We start from the raw sequence: 23,303 nt of genomic DNA, 5'->3' as shown, positions 1-23,303 counted from the left end.
GTCTCATGCATAAGGATTCCTTCAGCGAGATATACATTAGAATTTCCCATCAGGCGCATAACACCGTACTCCGTTCTTGCAACCAGTTCGCTACTATTCATCAACACCGTTCAAACACCTTGTATAATCCCTTTAGACTCGCCACTTCCAAAATTCCCCCGCTCATAAGCGCCTTTGTCGCCACCAGTCCTGCCTTGAAGGCTGGAAAAAAGATGTGTTCCACAGCCCATCTGACGTGCTGTCTTCTCGTCTTCACTTCCTCCGGTATACCCTCCTCATTGTCCTCACCACCTGGAGCCGGCGGTGTGGGCAGCTGTTCTGGTACATAGAAGGTGGCCAGTTCTCGCAAGAAGGCTTCAAAGCAGGGCTTTTCGTCATCCCAGACGACATTGGGACCAAGCCGAAGCAGAAATCGGGGGAGCTTTGAAAGCGGCGGCGTGTACCCCTTGACCATTAATGGAATTGAAATTAACTCTCCCGTGGGGGATACTTCGAGTGAAAAGTACTCCTGCAGCATTTCCCTGCGCTCAATGAGTTGATCGGCAACTTTATTGACAATTTTCTCCACGGGGAAATCGTCGTCCGAGGCATCGAGGGCCTTCTTCTCAGCCTCGGCTGCCATTTGCAGCAAGTCCCTAAGCCCCAGAGCAGGACTGAATCGAATAACGCCAAAATTCCCAAAGTCCGTCAGCCCTAGCTGGTAAAAATATTCAAAGCATGTGTGTCCATAGTCTACCAAGTACAATTTGACGCCGCCCTGGATAGCGGCAAGCCTTCTGGTGTCGTCTACAATCCCAACAAATGTATGTGATGCGAATATCTCCGTTAAATCGTTATGCATGGCGTCTCGTACTTCGCTTCGTAGCTCCTTGATACTGTTCAACCGACAAACGGTCACCTCTCGATCATTTGTTTCGTATTCAATTTTCTCGGGTACAGCCAGTGCTTCCTCCTCTTTAGTCGTTTTCTCCTTTGATCCCTCGGCGTCGTCTGCGTATGAGAACATGGTGGTAATTTTGCGTGCATATGTATCCGTTCGAACTAGATCATTGGAATTTCGCCTCCTCTTGCCTGTTATCGTGACTCGGGGCGGTGGCTCGTCCTCGTCCATGCTTTCTGGTACCGGTTTTGCTCCTGGGAGCAGCGTCTGAGTTTTAAACGTACGACTAGTATCGACATTTGATAATTGTGATTCTAACTCTGTGCAAACTGTGTGAAGAATTTCATCTTCATTGAGAAAATGGACCTCGCGTTTCGTCGGGTGGACGTTGACATCTACTCGTGCAGGGTCGATTTCCAGGCTGAGGTAGAGGAAGGGATGGCCTCCTTTGGGTAGATAATTCGCATATGTTTGCTCAATTGCTTTCTTTACGTTGGACGATTCAACGCTCCGGTTGTTGATGAAGAGCAGAAACGTCGTCTTCTTGATGTGATAGTTTGCGTTTGTTGCCAACATGTGAGCCTTGAAGCCCCATCGTGCATCAGAAGCATCAAACTCTACTAATTCGTTGGCGACATTGCTGCCATAGATTTGCCGTATCCTATCAAGAGTCGTGGCGTGGCTCTGAATGGACAAGGTGTTGGAGGCTTCGCCAGCCTTTTTACAAGTAAATCCGACGCCTTGACAGTGGATGGCATAGCGGCCAACCATGTCAATGATTTTATTGTACTCATCAGATGGTGACCGAAAAGCTCTTCGTCTGGTCGGAATACTGAAAAACAAGTCTTCTACAGTGATTTGTGTCCCAGGCCGTCCTGCCACTCCCTTAGGCTCGGCAGTCTGGCCAGGCTTGGGGGCAACCATTTTGCCATCCAAATAATGTGCACGCCATGCCAAGGCTGAATCCTTTGTCTTGGTAGTAATTGACAGATGGGCAATATGACTTATGCTAGCCAAGGCCTCTCCTCGAAAGCCGTAAGTTGCTATGGAGGATAAGTCCTCAAACGCCGTGATCTTGGACGTAGTATGGCGTTCGCATAGGATTGCCAGGTCGTCCTTCTGTTGACTACGTCAGAAAATCGGTCCGCGTGAGGACAAATTGGTGCCGATTGCCAAACGACACAAGAACACACAAACACACCTCAATACCGCAGCCGTTATCCGTGATCTGGAGAAGCTTCAGCCCACCATCCTTGACGAGGATTTCCAAAGCCGTGGAGCCGGCATCCACCGCATTCTCGATGAGTTCCTTGAGAGCGTGTACTGGAGCAACGATAATCTCGCCAGCCGCAATCTTATTTACTACATCTGGATCCAACGCCTAGTTTGGGACGCGGTAGCGAGGTTAGCGATAAGTTTGTTTGTATCATTGGTCGGATAGACAAAAATACAGAGTGAAAACAAGACAAGGCCAGGGTAGCGCTTGAACACCATCAAGGGGGACAATTTTTGCCAACTCACCTTAATGCGCCGAGCGGGTCGAGTCTCGTCTAAACTGTCATTTAGTTTCCGCTTCGTACCCGCAGGCCCGTCCACGTCCATTTCGTCCATTGTTTTAGGTATTTGTGACCGGGGGTGAAGTTGGGATAGCTTCCAAGTTCACGGGATACACGCCATCCGTGCAGATCAAACCAAATTAGGGCCTGGTGGCAGGCAGCATGGACAAGAATGCTTCAGAACAAGCTGCAAAGTCTGACAACAAACTAGGAGTTTCAGCGCCTATTGCAGTACGGCAGCCGTTTCGCAAAAGGTCATGCAGAACAGGCCAAACATGAAGAAGGGCACAAAAGGAGAAAGGAAAATGACAGATAGCCAAGGGGGCGTGTATTTGCAATGGGACGTGGTTGAATGGATGGTGGGGTGAATCAGGCTGGGATACCGTGTTTCGGACAGAAGTCGGCAGCGGCGTCCACGAAGCTCGCACGGTTGCACGTGACCTCGGATCATTCGCATGAGGACCATGGAGCAACATCGGCGTGGTGATACATGATGAGATGGGCCTAAAAAGCTTGTCGGTGCTGACGTACTGCCATTCCCACCAGGTCGAGGGCACGTCGAGGGCACGTCCCGTTCGGATCGACGCCTTATCCCCTTTTAGAAAATGGGGCAACCATGGTAACAATGTCACCAAAGAACGCGACCGGTCGTAACGTCAGACTCTGTCCCGGTTCGACCGTGGTTCCAGCGGAAAATACTGCCGGATATCAAACCGTCTTTCGATTCCATCTGCCGACAGCAAGAGTGCCACAAAAAAAAGAAGACTCTGGGGAACAAAGCCAGCAAGCCAGCCAGCAAGCCAGCTGAGCCGCACGGTTCGCCTCCCCATGCCATGCCGTTGCAGAATGCTACTGTACTGTACGGAGTACGGGGACTCTTAGACTCTCCCTACATATCTGCTCCGTCTCTGTATGGAGAATGGAGTATGGAGCACGCACGCCGCCGCAGCGCAAACTACCCGCAAGCCACCATACAAACCACCACCACAAAATACAACATCACGCCATAATTAGCCACGGCTGCTGGAACTGACTTGTTGACGGCTGTTGCTAAGGATGGATGAAATTGGCCCCCACCGTTGGGATCCCATTGGGTCGCGGTTTGGTTTGGTTCGGTTTGGCGCTGTACCCTGTCGACCTGGGATTCCCCCAATTCTGTCTTGGAAGCGTGTTGGCCTCCTGCCATAGTGCCACACCCTTGGGATATTGTTCATCCTGGCTAGCGCAGATCTTGGTACTCTGTCGAGGAGTGAGACGTTGGAGCACTTGGACCACGGTCAAAATCATCAAATTTTAGTCCCGATGGGTGTTTTACCTTGGCAGCTGAAAGAGGAAAATCAAACAACTGCCTGGGATGGCTTCTGGTGGTAAGGCACGGCTGAATGCTGGCCGTCCTTGCAGCTCGCCCACTCATCACCTCCAGCCCTTTCCGGGCTACACGTTGTAATACGACCCGTCACTTTAGGAAGGACATTGATGCTGTTGCTGATGCCGTCTAGTTCTGCTTCTTACAGTGCTGGTGTTCCTAGTCACTGCTGAACAGGGTTGGTCCAACAGGCCACCAGACCAACAGATTCGGTAAAGCTTGACAATGGCTTATTGTCTTGCTGTGCAGTACAGACTGCCTGGGTATGTAAGCACGTACATACAGTGTGTTGCACACCAGGCAGCCCTGTTGGTTACCTGTTGCCCTGTTTCCCTGCTCTCGCTCTCGCTTGACATGGTTGTCCGTCCCTGTCCATTGTGCTCCCATCGGTGCCGATACCGTACGCTCGTCCCAGATGGATGTCCCACTCTGTAATACCCTGTGCCTCGGTAGTTTGTCCTGCAATATAAACCAGGAGCGGCTTCTGATTTGCGACGCCAAACAAAATTTGGTCAATGCATTCCATGTTCAGTTGTAACACCCTGATATTGTCATTTACAAGTAGTATACATTTTATATTTCATTGATTTTGGGCGGAGGCGCAGTCCGTTAGCTGCTAGTTTGTTGGTAGCTATCAAGGAGAAACTCAACCCAGTTGCTGAACCTGTAATATTCAATATTCCCAAGTTTGCGACGCCTTCAGGGGTACACACTAATCTCTTTTGCCGGAACAAAAAACGAGTTCCAACATGTCACCCAAAGTCTATGTCATTATTCAAAATGGTCCCCCTAATCCCCCCTGTCGAACCCAATGTTCAAGACGGCGTTTGCGATCGGGGACAACTTGATAGATGATAAAAGTATGCGCTCCTGTGTAACTTCGTCCATTCGTAATGCGGGCCGGGGCCAACAGATATCAATTACATGACACAAATTCCGCGCATAGTCATTCTGAGTATGGCTTCACTACGGACCCTTGCAACTTCCTAACCTCATCCTCTCAGGACTGGTCTTGCATAGATTGTCGAGACAGGCTGTTTCCGGCCGAGCTTTGATGAGCTGTGACGCTTTTTGATTTCCTTGGCGGTCCCAACCGCAAAGCCCCATCTGCTAAAGCCAAGGTTTCCGCGCCCGGCCCCAATGTGTCAGAGTCTATAGCCAACACACTTGGCTTGCGATGCCGAACAAACTGGGTACTGTAAATTTCCCAAGTTTCATTCAGCGACGTTCATCTCGGAATCTCGCGGGTTCATCTGGTTTGTCTATCAACCCTCCAATATCAACACGGCTGGATCTTTCGCCACGGTTCCAGAGCGCCAGTCCACTCTGTGGAGTTTGCTCTGATCGAGATCGAATAGGAGGAAGCTGGAAGCTTTGCTGAGATACTGGAACGTTTTGTCCAGTCATGTCATGTGGAGGAAATGGAAATGGTCGTGTGCTGTAGTGTTGCCTCTCCATTGATGCTTCGTACTGTCGTGCAGTATGCTGTGGACTGTGCTCTATAAAACTCGTTGGTCTCCCAGGCTGGCTCGACGGCTCCACGGACATTGTAGCCGAGTGAGGATTTTCGCTGGGTCGGCTTCGGATGGGGTCAAAGGGTGGCCGTTGCGCGTATATTGCTTCCGGGCTAGGTCGTTTATATGCCAAGGTCGCCGATAGACCAGGGGCATTTGGTATTGGGGACACTTGAGGCTGCCTAGGGGGAATATTGAGTAGTAATACAATGAAGTAGAAGGAACCTTCCTTTGCCAGGCCTGCTCGAATGACCATTGGCCTAGCGTAGCCATTTGCACCAACGAATGCCAAATGGTCATGGAAGTTCAGCGGGAACCGTCCGAAGTCCTCAACTGAGAACCCGAGTCCCTGAATGCTCTGAGACCCATGGCCTATGATAGGAGGTAGATAGTTTGGTTCGCGCCTTTTCTGTTCACCACTAAAGTGGGATTGAATGTGCGATACCTTTTCGAGCTCCGCCGGCAGTACCAGCTCTGCTAAGCCGCGACCAGCCAAGTTTGGCAATCCAACTGCGTCCCAGAATGTCGGTGATCCCTTCACGATTTCAAGTCCCATGGTCAGATACGCAACGGGCTCTGGCGAGCCTGGTGTAGCTGACAAAGGAGTGTTGTAACTGTTCGACTCTGACGATGATGCACGCTCGGCATGCCTCGCCGAAAAGCTGTTGCCGGCTGACATCTCCGATGGCCGAAATGATTGGTGTCTTTGGTACGTCTCGTCAAATAATGGAGGCCCCGAACCAGCAGAGGGGTAAATACTCAATGGACGCCTCGGAGATACATCTTGGGAATGTTGTGGTCGCATTGAGTCGAACCTGGCATCTCTGTCATCTCGTAGTCGAGGGCGCCCTCGCTTTTTATGTTGCACGTCGACACAGGCATCTTCCTTCCCATTGCTTATACATCGGGAACAAGGTCGTTGTGCTATTGAAATTGTTAGCAGAGAGCCCCCGGATTTCAATCATTAGGCAGAGTTTTTCATCTTGACGGCGGGTTCTCATAACGTCATCCCCACCGCAAATTCCATCTTCCGGCTGATACAGCTTTCTCGGATCATCATTTTCAACCTCGACTTGGTACACGCCGTTCTCACCCAATCTTATGGCTGGTGGTGTTGTAGCGGTGCTCCCGATGCCAACCACAGACACGGAATTTCTTCACAAGAGAGAGAGGGTCGCATATGAATATGCAGCAGGATGCCACAAGAAAACCAGGCGTTGAAATACTTGGTAGCGGGAAACTAAAAATCAAACAAATAACGTACCGTCGCATCTACAAAATATTAGTACAAATAGAGCACACACAATATATCGGACATGTACCTACCGAAGATGAGCTCTTTTGCAAGGGACACAGGCAGACGCAACGTGTCCTTTGGTCTTGCGTTGGGATTTAGGAGATCCCATTGACTGACTTTCCATGGAAGTAGACCCGCTGCCTATCGACTGTTGGCTAGTAGAACTTGAACTAGCTACCGCGGAACTATATGGTTGAACATGAGGGCCTTGGTTGATACCTTGCGGATCACGGGGTGAGTACAAAGGCGGTTGTATCGTATGCTCTTCTGGTCCTCGATATCCATACGGAGGTTCCATACTTGGTTCTTGGTGATACTGTTGGGAAAGACGAGGCTGGTGTTGTTGCGAAGGTTGAGGTTGCGGCGGACGCGGAGGTGGTGGAAGGTGTAGCCGCGGGTCTACCTGTCGTTGTTGTGTTGAACTTGTTCGATAAGCATCTTGCAAGTTGGCGATCGAGTGTGAACCTGGACCGTCACTTCTGCCATAGAATTCTCGAGGGTCCTTCGGAGGCAGAGAGGGGGACTCTGACATGGGAGGAGAGGGATAGGCCCGCGCGCGAGCAGCTACCTCTGCCTTTGCACCACGGATATCCCAAGTCCGCGTATTGTTGGAGCCGTAGTTAAGGGGCCGTAGACGAGAGTGAGGGCTCAAAAGGGGAGAAGATTTGTCTAGGGAGCGGGTTGTTGAGAGCATGGACGCAGCATTCCCGTATGCGTCTACCAAGATGGGGGCCTGTCGTCGTGGGATGGCGATACCCGCTTGGTATTTTGTCCAGTTTCGCGGAATAAAGAGATGCCTTATTTCGAGATTATTGAGGCCAACGGTGGCAGGCGAATAAAAACAAAACTTGGAGGATACAGATCTCGCTGCTCCCAGTCACGGACACAACGCTGCTTGTTGTGATGTTGGTGGGAGCCTCCGAAGGTAATAACGGCTGGCTATCGCCTGGCTCAGCGTGCTTGCCCGGACAAACTTTGGAATAACAGAAAGGCCAGACAGGTCCACGATAGAGATCAGATGTCCTCCCGTACCCGAAACACGATATGCTGCTTGTCAACGATAGTCGATGAGCTTCGAAGACTGCGCAACGATGAAAGGAGCTCATATAACAAGTTCGATCTTGAGCAGATGATGTGAAACAGAGGCGCAACACGGTGATACCCCAAACGAGGAAATATCTGAGCGCTTCGTGATACGAGATCTTGGAAGTTTGAGAAAAGATGTTGAACTGGTTAGAGTGTTCTGAGAGTGATGGTAGCACTTTTGGGCGACAAACATCCGGAGGGGCGTCGGATGGGCCGTGGCCAAGGTCTCCGCTGTCAGAGGTTGGTTAGTTGAATGGATGATCAAGTCCAGAGCATAAGGGGACAGGGCGACAGCTTGGGACTAAAAGCTGATCAGCGGCTCAGTGTCAGGTTTTGTGTGACTGGCAGACTGCTGGAGCATTCAAGGTAAAAAAAAAAGAGACTTGACTGGAAAGCAGGGGATTGCTGGGGGTTGGAAAGCAGGGTTTTGGGGACAACCCTAGCTCTGAGCCTTCCAGTTGAATCGATGTGCTGTGCTCTCTGTAGGGAGGACTATACATACATACGTAGGTATGTGTGTATCTAAGTACTCGTGCGGTTACTTCTACTAGGTACTCCGTCCACACATACTTAAACTGTGCCGGGGGTCGTATGTCATAAACGGTCGGAGTGTTACCCTGGCAAGAAGCATCTGACATCCAATATCTCCGTATCCACGTGTATCGAGATAAAACCTTCGCCAGCGGGTTCGAATCTCTCTGTCTTTCAATGTCCCAAGCCCACCTGCTGTCTTTGTGTGAGATTTTTGATTCGTACTAATACATCCAAGACAGCCTCTCATTGGGGGAATGGAGCGGACAACGACAACACGATGCCTGAAAACAACAAATTACATGGAGATCAAGATGCTGGGGGTGGGGGGTGTTATGTCTCGCTTCTAGCCGTATGGTGTCAGTTCGGTAACCGGAGGGCCAATACTGGTATCCCACACCCAAAGGGGTCTTGACAATGTCACAGAGCGGTTGAGAAGAAAAAGCCACAAGAATGCTACTTTGGCTGATCAACGAAGGGAGTGTGTGTGGATGACAGGGGACGACTCATGACATTGCTTCAACATGCACCAGACCAAGCTAATACGAGTGGAGAGAGGGAGATGAATGGAGAATAGCGGTATTAAAGAAGGATTGTTTCTGGAAAAGGCTATGATTGGAGGGATCGGGAATACCGCGACGTTGATGGCGCCGGAGAGCATTCGGTATTGAGAGCATTGCTCTGGTGGACACATGCACATGGAGAACAGGGATATGAGAGGTTCAAAGACCACAAAAGTCTGAGAATTGGTGTGGCATGGCCAAGAGTTGAGAGCAAAGGGGGCACTCGCCTGTTCTAGAGGTTGGAGGTTGTTGGCATGGATGTGATTTCCGTCGTGGGTTTTCGTTCCCTCGTCGTTCCCTGACTAAGTTGGGTATCAGCCACACGGGTACAACTCCATACTGGCTTGGGTGATAGGAGCTCATGATACAAGCTTCCCACCTACTGACCTTCAGAAACTGCGCTCAAGAAGCGCCATCAAGAACCCAGTTCAACTGTTCCAACATCACGGGCCAACTGGATAGCGGATCCCGCATCCACATGCTGGATAGGCGTGTTTGGGGTAAACGAGCCTGTACCAAATGTCCCAAAAAGTGTCCGTGGGACAAGACATTGGCAATGCGACCAGGAAAATGGACTTGCACTGCACTTGGCAGAGCACAGATGACTGGACCCCATTGTGTTGGGAGGCTATCACCCAATTGCGAGCCAAGACAGTTGAAACGAACATGGGATGGGAGCTAGTTGGTGGGGATGGCGAGATGGGTTCCGGATAATAAGTTCTGGATTATGTTTGGCGCCCTGCCTCAAACCAAGCGCCACCAACAACACGACAGCATGACGACAGCCGAAAAAGCCGCCCGAGAAAGAGGTGAACATGCAAGGCTTAGCCTGGCAGCCCAGCAAAACCCAGTAGACCATTGTGGCCAAACAGGTACAATTGCGTGGTGTGGTGCCAGATCCTGGACACTCTTGGTGTTAGCATTGCCGCTATCCAAGTTCTTTTTTGCCATCTTCGTCAGTCGTCTTAGTATAACCAAGATGGGAAACTCATCAACGGGAAGAAGAAGTCACCTCCGCCTTATTATTAGCCAGGTACACCAATGGATGGATCAGCCACGGAGACTTCCTGTTGTGGACATTGTGCAGAGAACGCCTCGCAACTAAGCCTGTCCAGCAAACCAAACTCAGCGCGAGGGACACCACATCTGGCATATGTGGCTTGGGTGTGCCTACGGGTTACCGTGGTGCATGCTTGCCAATTGGTAAGAAATTTGAAAGCATATTCGACTTTAATTGGCAGCAATGCGCTCTTGATGGACCATTGCACTGGCCATTTTCCCGGAAGTATCTGCTCATGCCCCTGATTCTCATCCCTATCAGCCCAAGGGTCATCTTTCAGGATCCGCTAGCTTCGGCCAGGTTATCAGAATTGGACGGAACACAAGAAGGCTTGGCTGTTGAGTAATAAGAGAGAGCTTATCGAGTGAATACCATACTCAAGCCATACAGTGAACAGCATAGGCCGTTCAACCAGCTGTCTTTAGCCGCTATGGAACCCGCCTCGACGGACCAGATGTCAAACCGAAAATGTCGAAGTAGCTTTCTAGCCATTTGCTACACTCATGTTGAGTGCGCGAGAGTGGCGACGGTAACCATCGACCCACGGAAGCTACTCCGTGGCCGGTCCGTCCCCGAAGCCTTTTGACGTATGCCGTCTCAGATGTGGTTTGAGTAGCGCAGAGGTGTCGGAAGATTTGCAAATTATATTGACAGCATCTGGCCAGGGCTGAACAGCGAACGACAGATCACAACATTGCAGGAAGTGCTCGATCGTAGATCTCCAGCCACGGCAATTGGGCGGGAAGGGGTTCCGACTGAAGTCCGCTTGTTCGGTGGATGTGCAACTTCGGGCAGAGTCCCAACATTAACATTGTGCAGCGGTGATGCCGTCTATCGTCAATTGGGTTCATCAGTCCACAGACCCACCAGATGCCCCGAGGACGGGAGTCCAGGGGTCCACTCCCTGTTTTTTTTTTTTAAGATCCGACAAGCCGTCCCAAGTCAATGACGAGCCCAGAAGACATTTGAGGACGGACCAATGCATGGTCTGCGGCAGGGAAGTCTGGTTGGGCCAAATCCCCCAGTTATGAACCCTGGCACGGCGCCATGGCAACCTGGTGGCCACTGCACCACGAGGTTGGACGTTTTGCAATGACAAGGATGATCGGGAACTTCTTGGTTTTGGTTGATGGCTATTGTGCCCATAGATGTTCAACGGGACAAAAGTGAGAAGCGTGCGCTGTAGGAGCTACTAGGACGACGTTGTTGCAGACAGGTTAAAAATCGGATGCTTTGTAGTCTGACATCTCCATGTCACAACTACTACTTCATTTCCGTAGCCGATCTTGTCATTCTTGGAGGGTAAATAGGCATAATCCGGGTCGTGCATTGGCTTCCACTTCGATTGAGCCCGAGAGTCGTCGGAGTCTCATTGCCAAGTGCCGTCACCAGATCTCCAACCCAAGCCTCGAAGTCCACAGCGCCTTGACCTCCGTCGCACCACCCATTCTCCACGAAGCCTGCAAGACCATGGAATAATAGCATGGCGGGGAAGCAAAATAAATAAAGAAAGTGGCGAAGGAGGAAGGAGGAAGGAGGAAAGAAAGAAAAAGAACAAATAAAAGAAGTTGGCCGTGTGGTTTTTGCCTTGTGGTGGCCGGCGCTCTGTGAGAGAAGACAATAGAACAGAGGCAACATGGTGCTTGCTCATGAGTCAAACATGGAGTTGGTTGTTCAGAAGCCGCAAAGTCAAGGCGCACAAGTCCAAGGATCTGCTCCCCAGAGATTGTGTCCTGCCTTGCATCCGAAGATGCCATGAGAGCAAGTGATTTGTGGCGGATGACTATCTGGCATCATGATGTGCTGGTAATGGGATTAGCAATTGCTCACGATGCCTTTCCCAAATAATGCTCCAACACAGCAACTTGGCCAGGGCTCGCTCCTTCCTCAAACATCCCAGTATTCGTTCCTGCCATGACTTCGTCAACCTCGAGGAAGCTAGCTCCTTCCCGTCCTGACCCAGGCCAAACAGGAACTTTGCTCCTGGTAAATAAATTGCAACTGGAGATGGGAACTTTGCCGGGCTTCACCGAAATTGGAACTTAACCCGTTCACATCCCACGCTCAAATTCAACCGCGTATCAACGCCATCATTTCCCTTCTCCCGCTCCATGGCACTATTTCTCATCCCAGCCTCTTGAGGCGGCCCTCTGCGTACCTCAGCCACTACTTTGTACTTGCTTCATCATCTCGTTAGCGGACCAGACGGCACATCTAAATTTTTCAGCTGCCCCCAAAGCCAAGGCGTGGTGGAATGGCCGGATAATTCTCCTTCCACCCGGCGGCTCCTTGAAATGCTCAAATGCCCGTCTGCAGTAGTTCGAGGGAGTCAAGCCCGCGCGGGCTTACTGCCGATCTAGGCCAGTATAGCACACATTACACGGGAGACACATGGCTGGGCAGATCAACGACTATCTTGGATCCCCACTGATGAGCATGGAGTGGGCTCACCCAATTTAGCATTGGGTCACTTCGGGCTAAATGAACATCAGGGACCACATTGCACTTCCACCGCACATCTGATTGTGTGAAGACTTTCAATTTTGCCTTCTCTCCACAACGCCATGGAAAACCCCGGAGGCCCCCTCCCCCCTTGTCATCGAATTGTTGAGGAATTTTGGTACTGCTTCTATTACGGGCAGTGCCTGGCGACGAACTTGTACAGATCAGCACGAGTTGCCTGCGAGTGGGATTGTTCTGGCCCGAATCTTCTGATAATCGTGGAACCTCAAAACTACCTAGGTACCTGGGTACCTAAGGCACCAGGCTTTTCGAAGTTGATGATCATCATCGAATGGAGCAGTCTGCCAGCCATGCAGGCCGGCAGCAGAACGGAGTATATGCTGCAGCCGTGACAGCGTTTCTGCAGGGTACAGACTCGGCGCCAGTCAGCTCATCCCAACTTCTGTTTGTTTAGGTGGCTGACCTGACCTCACCTGGTGTGGCGTTCGTCTAATTTTGATCCATGATCCTCGACCTCCAACACGTCTCGTGTTTAAGATCAATTCGGGCTCAGAAACCATTAGTGACATTGGCCCCAAAGTGGCCCGTTCCCAGCATGAAGCGAGACAAGTTCGTCGGGCGGAGTCCACTCCGATGCGTCAAGTGCCAAAGATTGTGTGAATCGCCCTGCATTCCATTTTGACAAGTTTTACACAGAGGGTCAAGGCGACACTTCTATGCAGACTGTTACAGAATGTTGCCGTCCTAGTGCAGTTTTGGAATGGCCATCCCAGCATCAATGCCTGTGCTGAAAAGCGATGTGCCACAACGGCGGCTATGGCTTTGCGGTCGTCTTACTCGTGAGCTGCAGTGAAAGCGGTCTTGTCTGCAGCAGAAATGGCAACTTTCCAAATGACGATCAGCTGCTTGGTCTGGCAGATGGTTCGTTAGCGCATCTCTGTCACCACGGACTAACCGAAAGGTTCTTCGTTTGGTATGGCCCTCATGCGTAGAGCCCAAGAGAGACCATCAGCCGAATGGGATCGGAATGGCAAGTCTGGCCGAATTCTGTCTTGCTAGGCATTGTACTACATGGAGCATTATGCGAAGGAAGAGGCTCACCAAAAGCATAAGCAACAGGCACTTTGACATTGTCGATCTTTTGCTGGTCGTTTCCGAGACTGGTGGCCACAAATACTTGGCCTCCTTGGTATCGGCCGTCATGCAACTGCTTGAGTTGCACAGGAAGTTTTGTACCTTGGTTGTCTGTCTGCCATTGTGTGACCGCAGAATCAAGTCGGAGGTGGGAATCTCGGCGAAAAACGTATCAAGCACCACGCTGAGTGATGGCCGGAATGCACCAGCTGTTGACGCCACTGTACATTGTTTGAGATGAATTGGCTACTTGCAATGCCACCGAGGTCCTGCAAAACCCACAGATGATCACCCACAGTATCAAGAGAAAGCAACCAAACGAGAACTCGACTGGAGTTGGCATTAGCCGAGAAGACTGCCTTCCTCCGGGGATAATAATTTCGCAGGAACCAGATCAGATCAGAAATAGACAGCAACAAGACGTTACAGACGAGATGCCAGAATTACGCCCTCATTGCTTGTTCACATTGTTTCGAGGTTTTGAACTGCAAATTTCAGTCTGGGCAGCTATCGCTTGTGGTATTGGCCACGAGGACAGTTACGATTCACAACAAACTACCCACGCAAGGTATTGGATTGCGATAACGTGTTATTGCTTGTGGCATTGCAACAGCTACGTATATCTGTCTAATAGGGAGAAATGCGTCATTGCTTTTGCAATCGCCATGAGATAAAACTCGTTCGAAGACCAACTTGCCAACGCATTCGTCGCAACATAAAAAGGCACGTTCCGCGTCGCACAACATGCCACTAACAAGCGAGACTCGAGACGATGTCCGTTGATGTGACCCAATATTCACACTTCGTACCTCAGACTTGGAACATCTCCCTGTCACCACCCCAATGACCTGGCTTAGGTGAAATGCGTTCTCTTCAAAGCTAGTCTGGCCGGGAGGCGGATCATACTATGAGACATCGGTGCCATATCAATTCATCACTACTGACGATCACCGATATGATGATTTACTCGCAGATACGCCGGATGTCACTCATGAGTGAAGCTCATCGAGCCAAAGACCTCCTCGGTCTAATTCCGTAATGCCTTGGACAGCACGCCCTTTCCCAAACTAACTGGTCAGGGTACCACGGCACGCATCATCAAGCTCCTGGGCTGTTGTAATCCCTTTACTGACACGTCCCCCAAACACCAGAACGCATTACATTGGACTTGGACCTTTAGTGCACAACGGCTTTCAGAAAATCTCCCCGACGCCTAGGCGATTTACTGGAAGAGCTTGAAGCCACATTCTTGCAATATTTTGCGGACAGGTATAGAACAAAACTGAGCCAGGCGCTCTTGCAGAATTCATTATACGAAAGAGCCTCTACGTGATCCGTTCATGAGAATCAGGCAAACCTCATGCCCGAGGTAGACAAGAGCAGGTCACCTCTCCTCTGCGAATCACAGTTTGGTGACAAAAAAGTGTGGCCCACATCTTTCGGCTACATTCAGTAAACATATTCTGCACGCACTCAACTGCACTTTGTCCTAATGATGGGCGGTCTGTCCAATAATAAAACTGCGAAGGTATTCGCCATTATGGCCAGGAGAAGGCCAAAGAGGTCCCATCATATCTCAGGCTGGAACCCTACCCTTTGACCCCAAGTTTTTCCGCTTTGGGTAGGTGAATAACGAACTCATTTCCGGACAGAAGTCACTGGTACTTGGGCGCCTGGGTAATTCAAACCAAGCAGCACTACCATTATACCAGGCTCATCATGCCCTTCAATGGCGGATTATAAAGTTTCCCAGGAGCTTCAAACGTCAAATGCGCTTGAGCCTCACAGTCAAGCTTGATGGTGCGGGTTTGCGGTGCGTACCATACGTTTGTCTCAAATGTCGATACAAAACTTTGGTGGCATGTTACTCAACCATGTGAGGGCGTTAGGATTGTCTCAATAAGGTACACCAATGTGATCCCAGTGCTCAATCCAACAGCTCGACCTCCCTGTGCCAAGCTGATAACTGATATCTCCGGGGCGGTAAATTGCACGGACGCACCGCAATACTCCGCTTGTAGTGCTGGTGGCTTGTCAACTACTGATTTGTAGTCCTCCCTGGCACGCTTGCCGACATACCCTTGAACAGTTGGTCACCATGACCAAGACATATCCCAGTCTGTCAATATCTCTCAAACTCGTGTGAGCACCAGGGATTTAGCACCGAGCCTCCAGCATACGCGCCGAGCATGCAGGTCCAGTGGTTGTCACCATGGGAATGCCCCCTCCCACCCTGGCCGCTCCGAGCAAGATTTTCAGGATACTGATGCCTCTTCCATCCACTTTGCATGTATGCTCTTGGATGGACTGGCGCAACTTCATAAGACTCGGCCAGGCAAGTTGAGAAGTGTTCCACGAACGATCCTCGAATGGAACACAACTGGGTTGTGCTACAGCGATCTGTCGGAACTCGACATTGCATGGTTGCTTGGCCACAGAAGCGGTCCGGAATCAGTGGCGTCGCTAGGTTTATGAGACAAGTCTTGGGTAATGACGACGACAATGCCGGGGGTGGTCATTTAACCCTATCCATCACAAAAACAAAAGCAGTTGCTACTTTCGGTTGATGGGAACATGGTGTCAAGCAGTGGTGTTTGGACATACGCCGTACTGCGTCGAGAAGCAGTTCCATGTGGCTCGGTTCCATGAGAGCCAGACAGGGGCGATTTAGCTTCAGGCCGGAACAAATCTCCAAGGCGGTCACTCGTCTGGGGCCACCCTACCGTTGGAGTCAATATCCTTGTCATTAGGCACAACTTCAGGCAGCACTGGTTGGCGCAGTGCTCCTGTCCTTCATCTCTTCATTCCATATTCTCAACAAGCGGGAGCGTCCCGTGTGGAGTGCGTGAACGCCGACTCCGCTCACAGGGTTCTGATTTCTACGGAATAGTTGGATTGATTTGTTTTGTCGTTGACTTTTGTTCTACATTCCCTCACTAATACGGTCCTAGTTCCGAGGCAAGAGATGTCACACCATCCTCCATGATGAGCTCGAGGCTCCCAAAGGCATCTTATTCTGAGGGACATGACAGTCGCTAATTGTGTTGATTCCTTTTGTTCCATTTTTAATTACACGCTCAGTTCAAGTGTTTCAAGGGCTCATTGGAGCTCTCAATCAAGTGGGCTACATATTTTGTTCCGCCTGTTCGCATTGTCTTGGCTTGGTTTAGTATTTGGCTAATCGGTTGGTTGCCGCCCACATATCCCCCGAATCAAAGTTATGGTGCAGCCTAGAGCCGAACCCTGGACAATCGAAAGGTGCATGTTGTCGTGTGCTATTGGTCATGAAGATGGTAGGTCAAATAGATTAAACTTGTCCTGTAGAAACCGGTTTTCAGCCCGCGTTGGCCCTTTCACAATGAGTTTTACCAGTTGCTGGCTGAGTCTCCAAGTCTGTTATTTGGCTAGGGGTATCGGAGCAGCACATGTAAGTGTCCCCAACATTGAACTTCGTTCAAAATTGGCACAGGGACGAGCATTACGTTATTTCAAGCAATTTCTTAGTGCTTTTTGAGCTGTGAGTTTTTTTTCTTCTTCTTTTTTTTGTGCCCATTCCGTCACTTGACCTACAACTCCTTGATTACTGGATTCCATTTGTCCTGGTTGCATGTCATGGAGTGTGCGTAACTGGCATAGGCTTGTCAACATAGCTATTGGCACAATTGACACCCCTTGGAATGACAATGTCAAGAAGCTTATATTTAACCAACTGACTAGGTGCAAGATCCGACTATACGACATGGCTATTAGGAGTATAAGTCGAACGGCGTGAGTGTAACAAAGCATTGGAATGCTGCAAACTGGCAGCTTGCTCCAGAAAACACAACTCAGACTTCCCAAACGCCAACCGACAGGGATAGCGAAACACTTTGTTCCTTGACAAGCTGAGCTTCAGTCGACCGCCATTGCCGCCAGCAACTGGTGCAGGAAGCTAAGTCACGCTACAGACCTGGTCAAAGTAGCAAATTTGAGATTCGATCGCATGATCGGGTGGTCGGAAAGACTTATCTCGATTCAACAGAAGCAAAATAAAAGCCCAAAAAGAAAACCAAAGCAAGATGACACAAAGGGGGAAAGTTGGAAAAAGAAAAAAATTGGCTGACCCTGTGAGCTGAATATGCATGCAAGCAACAAGAGGTTTCGAAGGCACAGATATTCAAAGGCAACAAAAGAAAGGCACACGCACTTGAGCAGCGAATATCAAGGTAAGCAACCTGGCTTACGTGTGAATTGCCCTGTATACTATCACACAACCTGATAATAACGTTACACTTTCCCAGATGGAATCGGCGTGTACGAGAAGCCAGCGCTCCTTGCCTTTTCACTTACGTGCATCACAGAGACGCACTGTCAATGGCCACAATGTTGGTTCAAATGCAGACCCAAAGCATGCAATGCAGTAGCCCGAAGTGCCACGACATGGACGCCTGCGCTGCACACCGGGCCACACTTGGGATGAGGTGTGACTGGTCATCGAGGGTTGCGTAACGGCCATACATATGTACTCCGTACTCCCCCTACGCCAGGCGGCATTGTTTACGGGATACCCAGGACGGTATACAGGGTACAGAGATTGTTACGGAGCACCAAGTGAGTGAATGGTCCTGTGACTCCTGTCCCATTTTCAGCACTCTGGCCTGGGTAAATGAAGCCATGTCCATTTGCGCTGCTCGCTAATCGCCCTGGACGACTTTGAGTCTGGCCAGCCATGATGTGTCGGCATTTGCGGGCATGGCACAACACATCCAATATCCCACATGTCTGCCGAACACCCAAGTGTTGAGACTACGTGTGTAGGTACTGACCGTACGGTCCAGGGCTGTATTACTCCGTAACATGGAAGCACGCTGGGGGTTCTTGTTGCATATTCAAGCCAGACAGCAAGGGCGGAGGATAAGATCCACTCTCCACACCAGGTGCCATGCGATGCCATGCCATCCCATCTGGTCGCTCACTTATCCCGCCACGGAGAAGTCTGGGAAGCCATCGCATATTACTCCGTAGCTACAGCATCTATCTGGTGGTTGTGGATCACCCCAACAAGCCTTGACCTGGCCCGCATGGCGCCGAGGCACATGGCGTGCTGCGAATAAACTGAAGTACATGTCGCCAGAGAGTCCGTATTGGCTTCGTTTGCCACCGAGATCCTGGTTCGCAATCGCCAGCGTCCATGGAAGACCCCATGTCTCGATGGCTTTCCGAATGCCCAAGCATGCAACCAGACATGTTGGTCGGGTGGTCAGTTTTGGAGCAATGGTCAAACTCTAAAATAAGCGGTATTCTTACTGTAATAGTATGTAATTACAATCCCGTCTCCTAATCTCGCTCTGTCAGCCCCTGATAACAAAAACATCCAGACAACATATGACCTACCTCAACTGAGGTAAAGCGACAAAGAGAGGGTGGTGGGAGGATAGGAGCTTGACAAGAGTGAACAATTGGGAACTCTGGAGACCTTCCCTTGGCGACTGCCGAGCACACCACCTCACAAGAGGAATTCCGCCTTGGCCCCCAAAACAGGAAGGAAAAATACATGACAAAGCGGGAAAAGAGGCGCATCCTCCTCTCCCAGCTGATCTACATCTACAGGTACTCAGTTTATCTGATGGGCTGCACGAACTCCCCCGATCCCAGCTGTTTTTTCTGGAGCCCTTCTGAACTAGTGATGGACGGCCTCGCCGAGCTTTTGCAGCGCCTGGTCGTGGGGCCCCCCCGATTGAAAAAAAAAAAATAACAGGCCAAAAAGGCAAGATTTCTTTTGGCAAAAGTTGATAGTTTACTCCGTATCCACCTGGGCTATCCGAACCTCTGTCATCGGTACTCGCTGCTTCCTGGTCTAGACTTGGGTCTGCAATCAAGCCCAGGAGCCACTGATCGGCGACAACCCGCTCAACCAACCATTACAAGATCGTGAGCCCTACAGCCAACGGCATCCCGAAGGCAAAGCAGAGGCAAAAAACGACCACTAATGAAGGACGAAGGGCGGCCAACAGGAAAAATAGGAGAACTCGGTGCAATCGCCACACACCTCGTTAGCCTCAGTTGTGTGCGCGCGGAATTGAACACATTCAATTGTTGGATATACACTCTCACAGCCGGCTTTCAATGCCGGCATACTGACTATCTGCGGCCCAGTGAGAGTCGGGCCAAACTAAGCGAATCGCTTCCCAAATATGACTATCAAGTTGAAACGTTAGTTTATTACATCCAGACTTTGTCCAAGTTTGGCTTCTTTTTGCCTAAACTCCGAAGTGGATTTCAATGGGGCTGAAAGGGGGAAATGCGTTGGACAAACTCGAAACCGCAATAAAACACACCAAGAAAAAGCTCAAATTGGAGAATTCATGCACCGTTTCCGGCCCGTTGGAACCCGTTGGGGCCATCCAGTCATCCTGTCATCCAGGGGAGGAAGCGTCTTACCTGACATGTACGATTTGCAAGCCATCTTTGACTTCTTGAGGCAGGTCCTTGACGTCCTTGCGGTTCTGGGCAGGGAGCAAGACAGTTTTGACTCCGGCACGAAGAGCTCCAATCAATTTCTCCTTGATGCCGCCAACAGCCGTAACCCTTCCGCGAAGGGAAATTTCGCCCTACACCGAATGATGTTGTGTTAGTTTAAACTGACTCACAATGGGACCATTTTCGTCTATGCATCTGGCTATTTCTGACCCCAGAGGCCAAACAAGAATAAACATGGAGGCAAGGAGTGGGAGTCCACGGGAGAGTTCAGTACAGCACAGTACGTACCGTCATGGCCATGGTAGGAGGCACAGGTTTTCCGGAAAACAAGGAGATGAGAGCAATGGCTTGGCCAATGCCGCTGCTTGGTCCATCCTTGGGGATTGCGCCAGAGGGACAGTGTACATGAATGCTGCGGTCCTTCATGATATCGGTTGTTGGCTCGGGGGTAAGCCCCAACTCATAGGCGTGAGCCTTGACCCAGGTCAAAGCAACTTCGACACTCTCCTTGAGGACATCGCCGAGCTTGCCTGTCAGCTGTACCCTGCCGTTGCCAGGCATGTCCGCCACCTCAATGAACAATATGCTGCCGTTGCCGCCCGTGCTATAGGCCACGAGGCCGGTGACGATGCCAGGACGGCTCATCTTCTCAGCAATCTCCTCCTCAAACTTTTCGATGCCGAGAATGTTCTCAATGTCTTCGATTGTAAGCAAGGCCTTGTACTTTTCAATGTGACCACCATCTCTGGCCTCTGCGAATTCGACAGCCTTTGCACGGCATACAGAGCCAATCTCCCGTTCCAAGTTGCGCACTCCTGATTCCCGAGTGTATGACTCGATGATCTTGGAGACGACGTCCTTGTTGAAAGTGACCTGCTCTTCGGCTAATCCATTGGCTCGAATCTGCTTGGGAACGAGGTGCTGCATGGCGATGTGGCGCTTTTCGAGGGTAGTGTAGCCAGGTAGATAGATCATTTCCATCCGGTCCAGAAGGGGAGCCGGGATGGTGTCCAAGTTATTCGCCGTGGCGATGAAGAGGATCTTTGACAAGTCGATTGGCATGCCAACGTAGTGGTCCTGGAAGGTATGATTCTGCTCGGGATCCAAGACCTCAAGCATGGCGGCTGAGGGATCTCCGTGGACGCTGGCCATACCAATCTTGTCGATTTCATCCAACAAAAAGACTGGGTTGGCGACGCCGACCTTTCGCAGGCCTTGAACAATGAGGCCGGGCATAGCGGCAACATAGGTTCGGCGATGTCCTCGAATCTCAGCCTCGTCTCTAACACCGCCGAGAGAAATACGGTGGAATTTCCTTCCCAGCGCAGTTGCAACCGACTTGGCCAAGCTAGTCTTGCCAACTCCAGGAGGGCCAACGAGAAGCATGATCGGCGACTTGTCCACCATTTTCTTTGATTTCAAGATCTGAAGCTTGGCGTTGTTCTCCGGGCTGGTAGCGTTGTCGGCAGACTGGTTGGCGGAATCTTGCACCGGGCCAACCTCTGCTTCTGCCTTGCGAATCTGTTCCTCCACGTCGTCGTTCAATGATTGTTTGAGACGGAGAACAGCGAGATACTCGATTAACCTCTTCTTGACCTTGTCTAGGCCGTAGTGGTCGTCGTCCAGCTGTTTCCGCGCTCTGTTCAGCGTCTCCGGCCCAAGTCGATCATCGGTTACCGCTGCCCAAGGAATCTCGGACAAGGTTTCAAGCCAGTTACGAGTAACTTGGTATTCCTGATTCATGGGCATCATCTTTTGTAGGCGTCGAAGCTCTCTATCCACAGTCTTGGCGACTTCAGTTGGAAGTCCAGCATTCTGCAGCTTCTTCTTCAGCTCATCCAGTTCGTTTGCTTCCTGCTCGTCACCTTGGTCATTGCCCGCCGGCATCTGACCGGCACCGGGGAGGAAGTTCATGCCGGGAATCGGCAAGCCAGGGTTGTTCCGTTTGTTGGGATTGTCATTCAGCCTGTCGAGAATCTGGACGGGCACCGATGTGAATGTAGTGATTTTGAAGTTGTTCTTGATCCCTCCAACCTGTCGCTCCAGCAGTTCGATAACCTTTGTGATTCTGACCTTGACATCCAGGGCAGCTAGGACGCCGAGCTTTTCTTCGTGCGATGCCTCCACCAAGTTGGACATGAAATCAGCGAGCAAGCCAGCTTCTTTGATCTCCCTCCTCATAATGAGCATCTCGAGTCGTTTCGTAAGACCAGGGGACAGTGCCGGGCCACTCTTAGTGCGCGGCAAAAGCGACGAGATTCTCAAGATGGTGACAAGTTCGCGAGACTGCGCCTTTAGCAAAGCAAAGAGGTCTTGGAGCTGTTTGTCGGTGATGTCAACTGCGTAGATGGTCGTTAGCTCTACCGACCCACCAGCCTCCATGGCAAGACTCAAGCTGGGCAAAACTTACTCTCATCGTTAAAGTACGTCACTTTAGCCTGGAAGAACGGCCGCTCCCGGGCAATGTTCTCTACCCTCACTCGCGAAGTACCCTCAACCCGTAGGGCAAACTCGCCAGCGCCGCGGCCATCAATGCCGACTATCTTGGCGGCAACACCAAAGCCAAAGACGTCGGCCTTTTTGGCGCTGCCGGGATTCACCTCGGCGAGCTGTGACGTATCTACCTCCTCTCCATTATTGATGAGAAGTTGGCCCGTAGGACCTACAAAGGGCGATGTGAGGGGAACGCAAGCGATGGGTATGCTGTCGATTCGGCCGTCGGGACCTTTAGCCGCCGCTTGTTCGTACACGTGCGCAAGAAGCGCGGGTATGTCGGGACGGCTCGAGTTCACAGAGATGCGTTGGATTAAGCCGGGAAGCAGGACGGTTCCTCTGGCAAGCGGGATGATTGGGAGAGTCGCAGTCTGTGATCTGCCCATGGCGTGGTAGGACTGAGGACGAGAATGTCGGCTGTGCGGAATGACAAACTACGGGGTTTGGTTTCGTCGGGATGGATTCGACGGCCCCTAGCTTCGTTGGCGAAAGGGGCGTATAAGCTGAAAGGCTATTGCAGAGATCTGCAGCACAAAATGTAGTTGGTATGCAAATTAGCGATGAAAAGAGATGGGTGCTCGGGCGGATTGATTATGGTTGAGAGTTGAAGTCGGTTTGTCAGATGTCAGAAAGCTGGGGAAAGCTATTGTTTGGCCGTTTGGGGGGTTTGACGTCTCCGGCTGCGCTCCGAGCCTTTCCTTGTTGGCAATGACGCTTGGCTGGGCGCAACCGCACCGCGAGGGTCCATTGTCTGGTGCCGAGGCAAGAAGCTGTGTGGGGCAGGCAACAAATCCACGGATATCTGGACGGCTTGTATTATGGACTACGTGTGACAGCCGAGAACGTGTTATTGCCAGATATGACTGAATTTGTTATACACTTCATACAATTTTTCATCTAT

The 23,303-nt window shown here is 50.9% G+C and overlaps 3 protein-coding genes across 3 annotated transcripts; all 3 read right to left on the bottom strand.

Annotated features, from left to right (window-relative positions):
* Window positions 1-100: 100 nt before the first annotated feature.
* Window positions 101-2,491, bottom strand: VFPPC_05222 (DNA mismatch repair protein Mlh1; the record flags this gene model as incomplete). Its single annotated transcript, XM_018284451.1, has 3 exons — window positions 101-1,999; window positions 2,082-2,261; window positions 2,402-2,491. The coding sequence occupies 3 exons, from the start codon at window positions 2,489-2,491 to the stop codon at window positions 101-103; spliced, it is 2,169 nt and encodes a 722-aa protein (XP_018145948.1).
* Window positions 2,492-5,020: 2,529 nt separating this feature from the next.
* On the bottom strand, window positions 5,021-7,307 carry VFPPC_05220 (C6 zinc finger domain-containing protein; the record flags this gene model as incomplete). Its single annotated transcript, XM_018284449.1, has 3 exons — window positions 5,021-6,240; window positions 6,581-6,588; window positions 6,643-7,307. 3 exons carry the CDS (start codon window positions 7,305-7,307, stop codon window positions 5,021-5,023), a joined length of 1,893 nt encoding a protein of 630 aa, XP_018145946.1.
* A 12,232-nt stretch (window positions 7,308-19,539) lies between these two features.
* On the bottom strand, window positions 19,540-22,788 carry VFPPC_05217 (ATP-dependent protease La 2; the record flags this gene model as incomplete). Its single annotated transcript, XM_018284446.1, has 4 exons — window positions 19,540-19,627; window positions 19,871-20,040; window positions 20,198-22,248; window positions 22,320-22,788. The coding sequence occupies 4 exons, from the start codon at window positions 22,786-22,788 to the stop codon at window positions 19,540-19,542; spliced, it is 2,778 nt and encodes a 925-aa protein (XP_018145943.1).
* Window positions 22,789-23,303: the final 515 nt, after the last annotated feature.

Source organism: Pochonia chlamydosporia, chromosome 3, assembly GCF_001653235.2.
Source record: "Pochonia chlamydosporia 170 chromosome 3, whole genome shotgun sequence".
NCBI lineage: Eukaryota > Fungi > Ascomycota > Sordariomycetes > Hypocreales > Clavicipitaceae > Pochonia > Pochonia chlamydosporia.
Note: the sequence above shows the minus strand (reverse complement) of the source record. Positions and strands in the feature narration are given on the sequence as shown.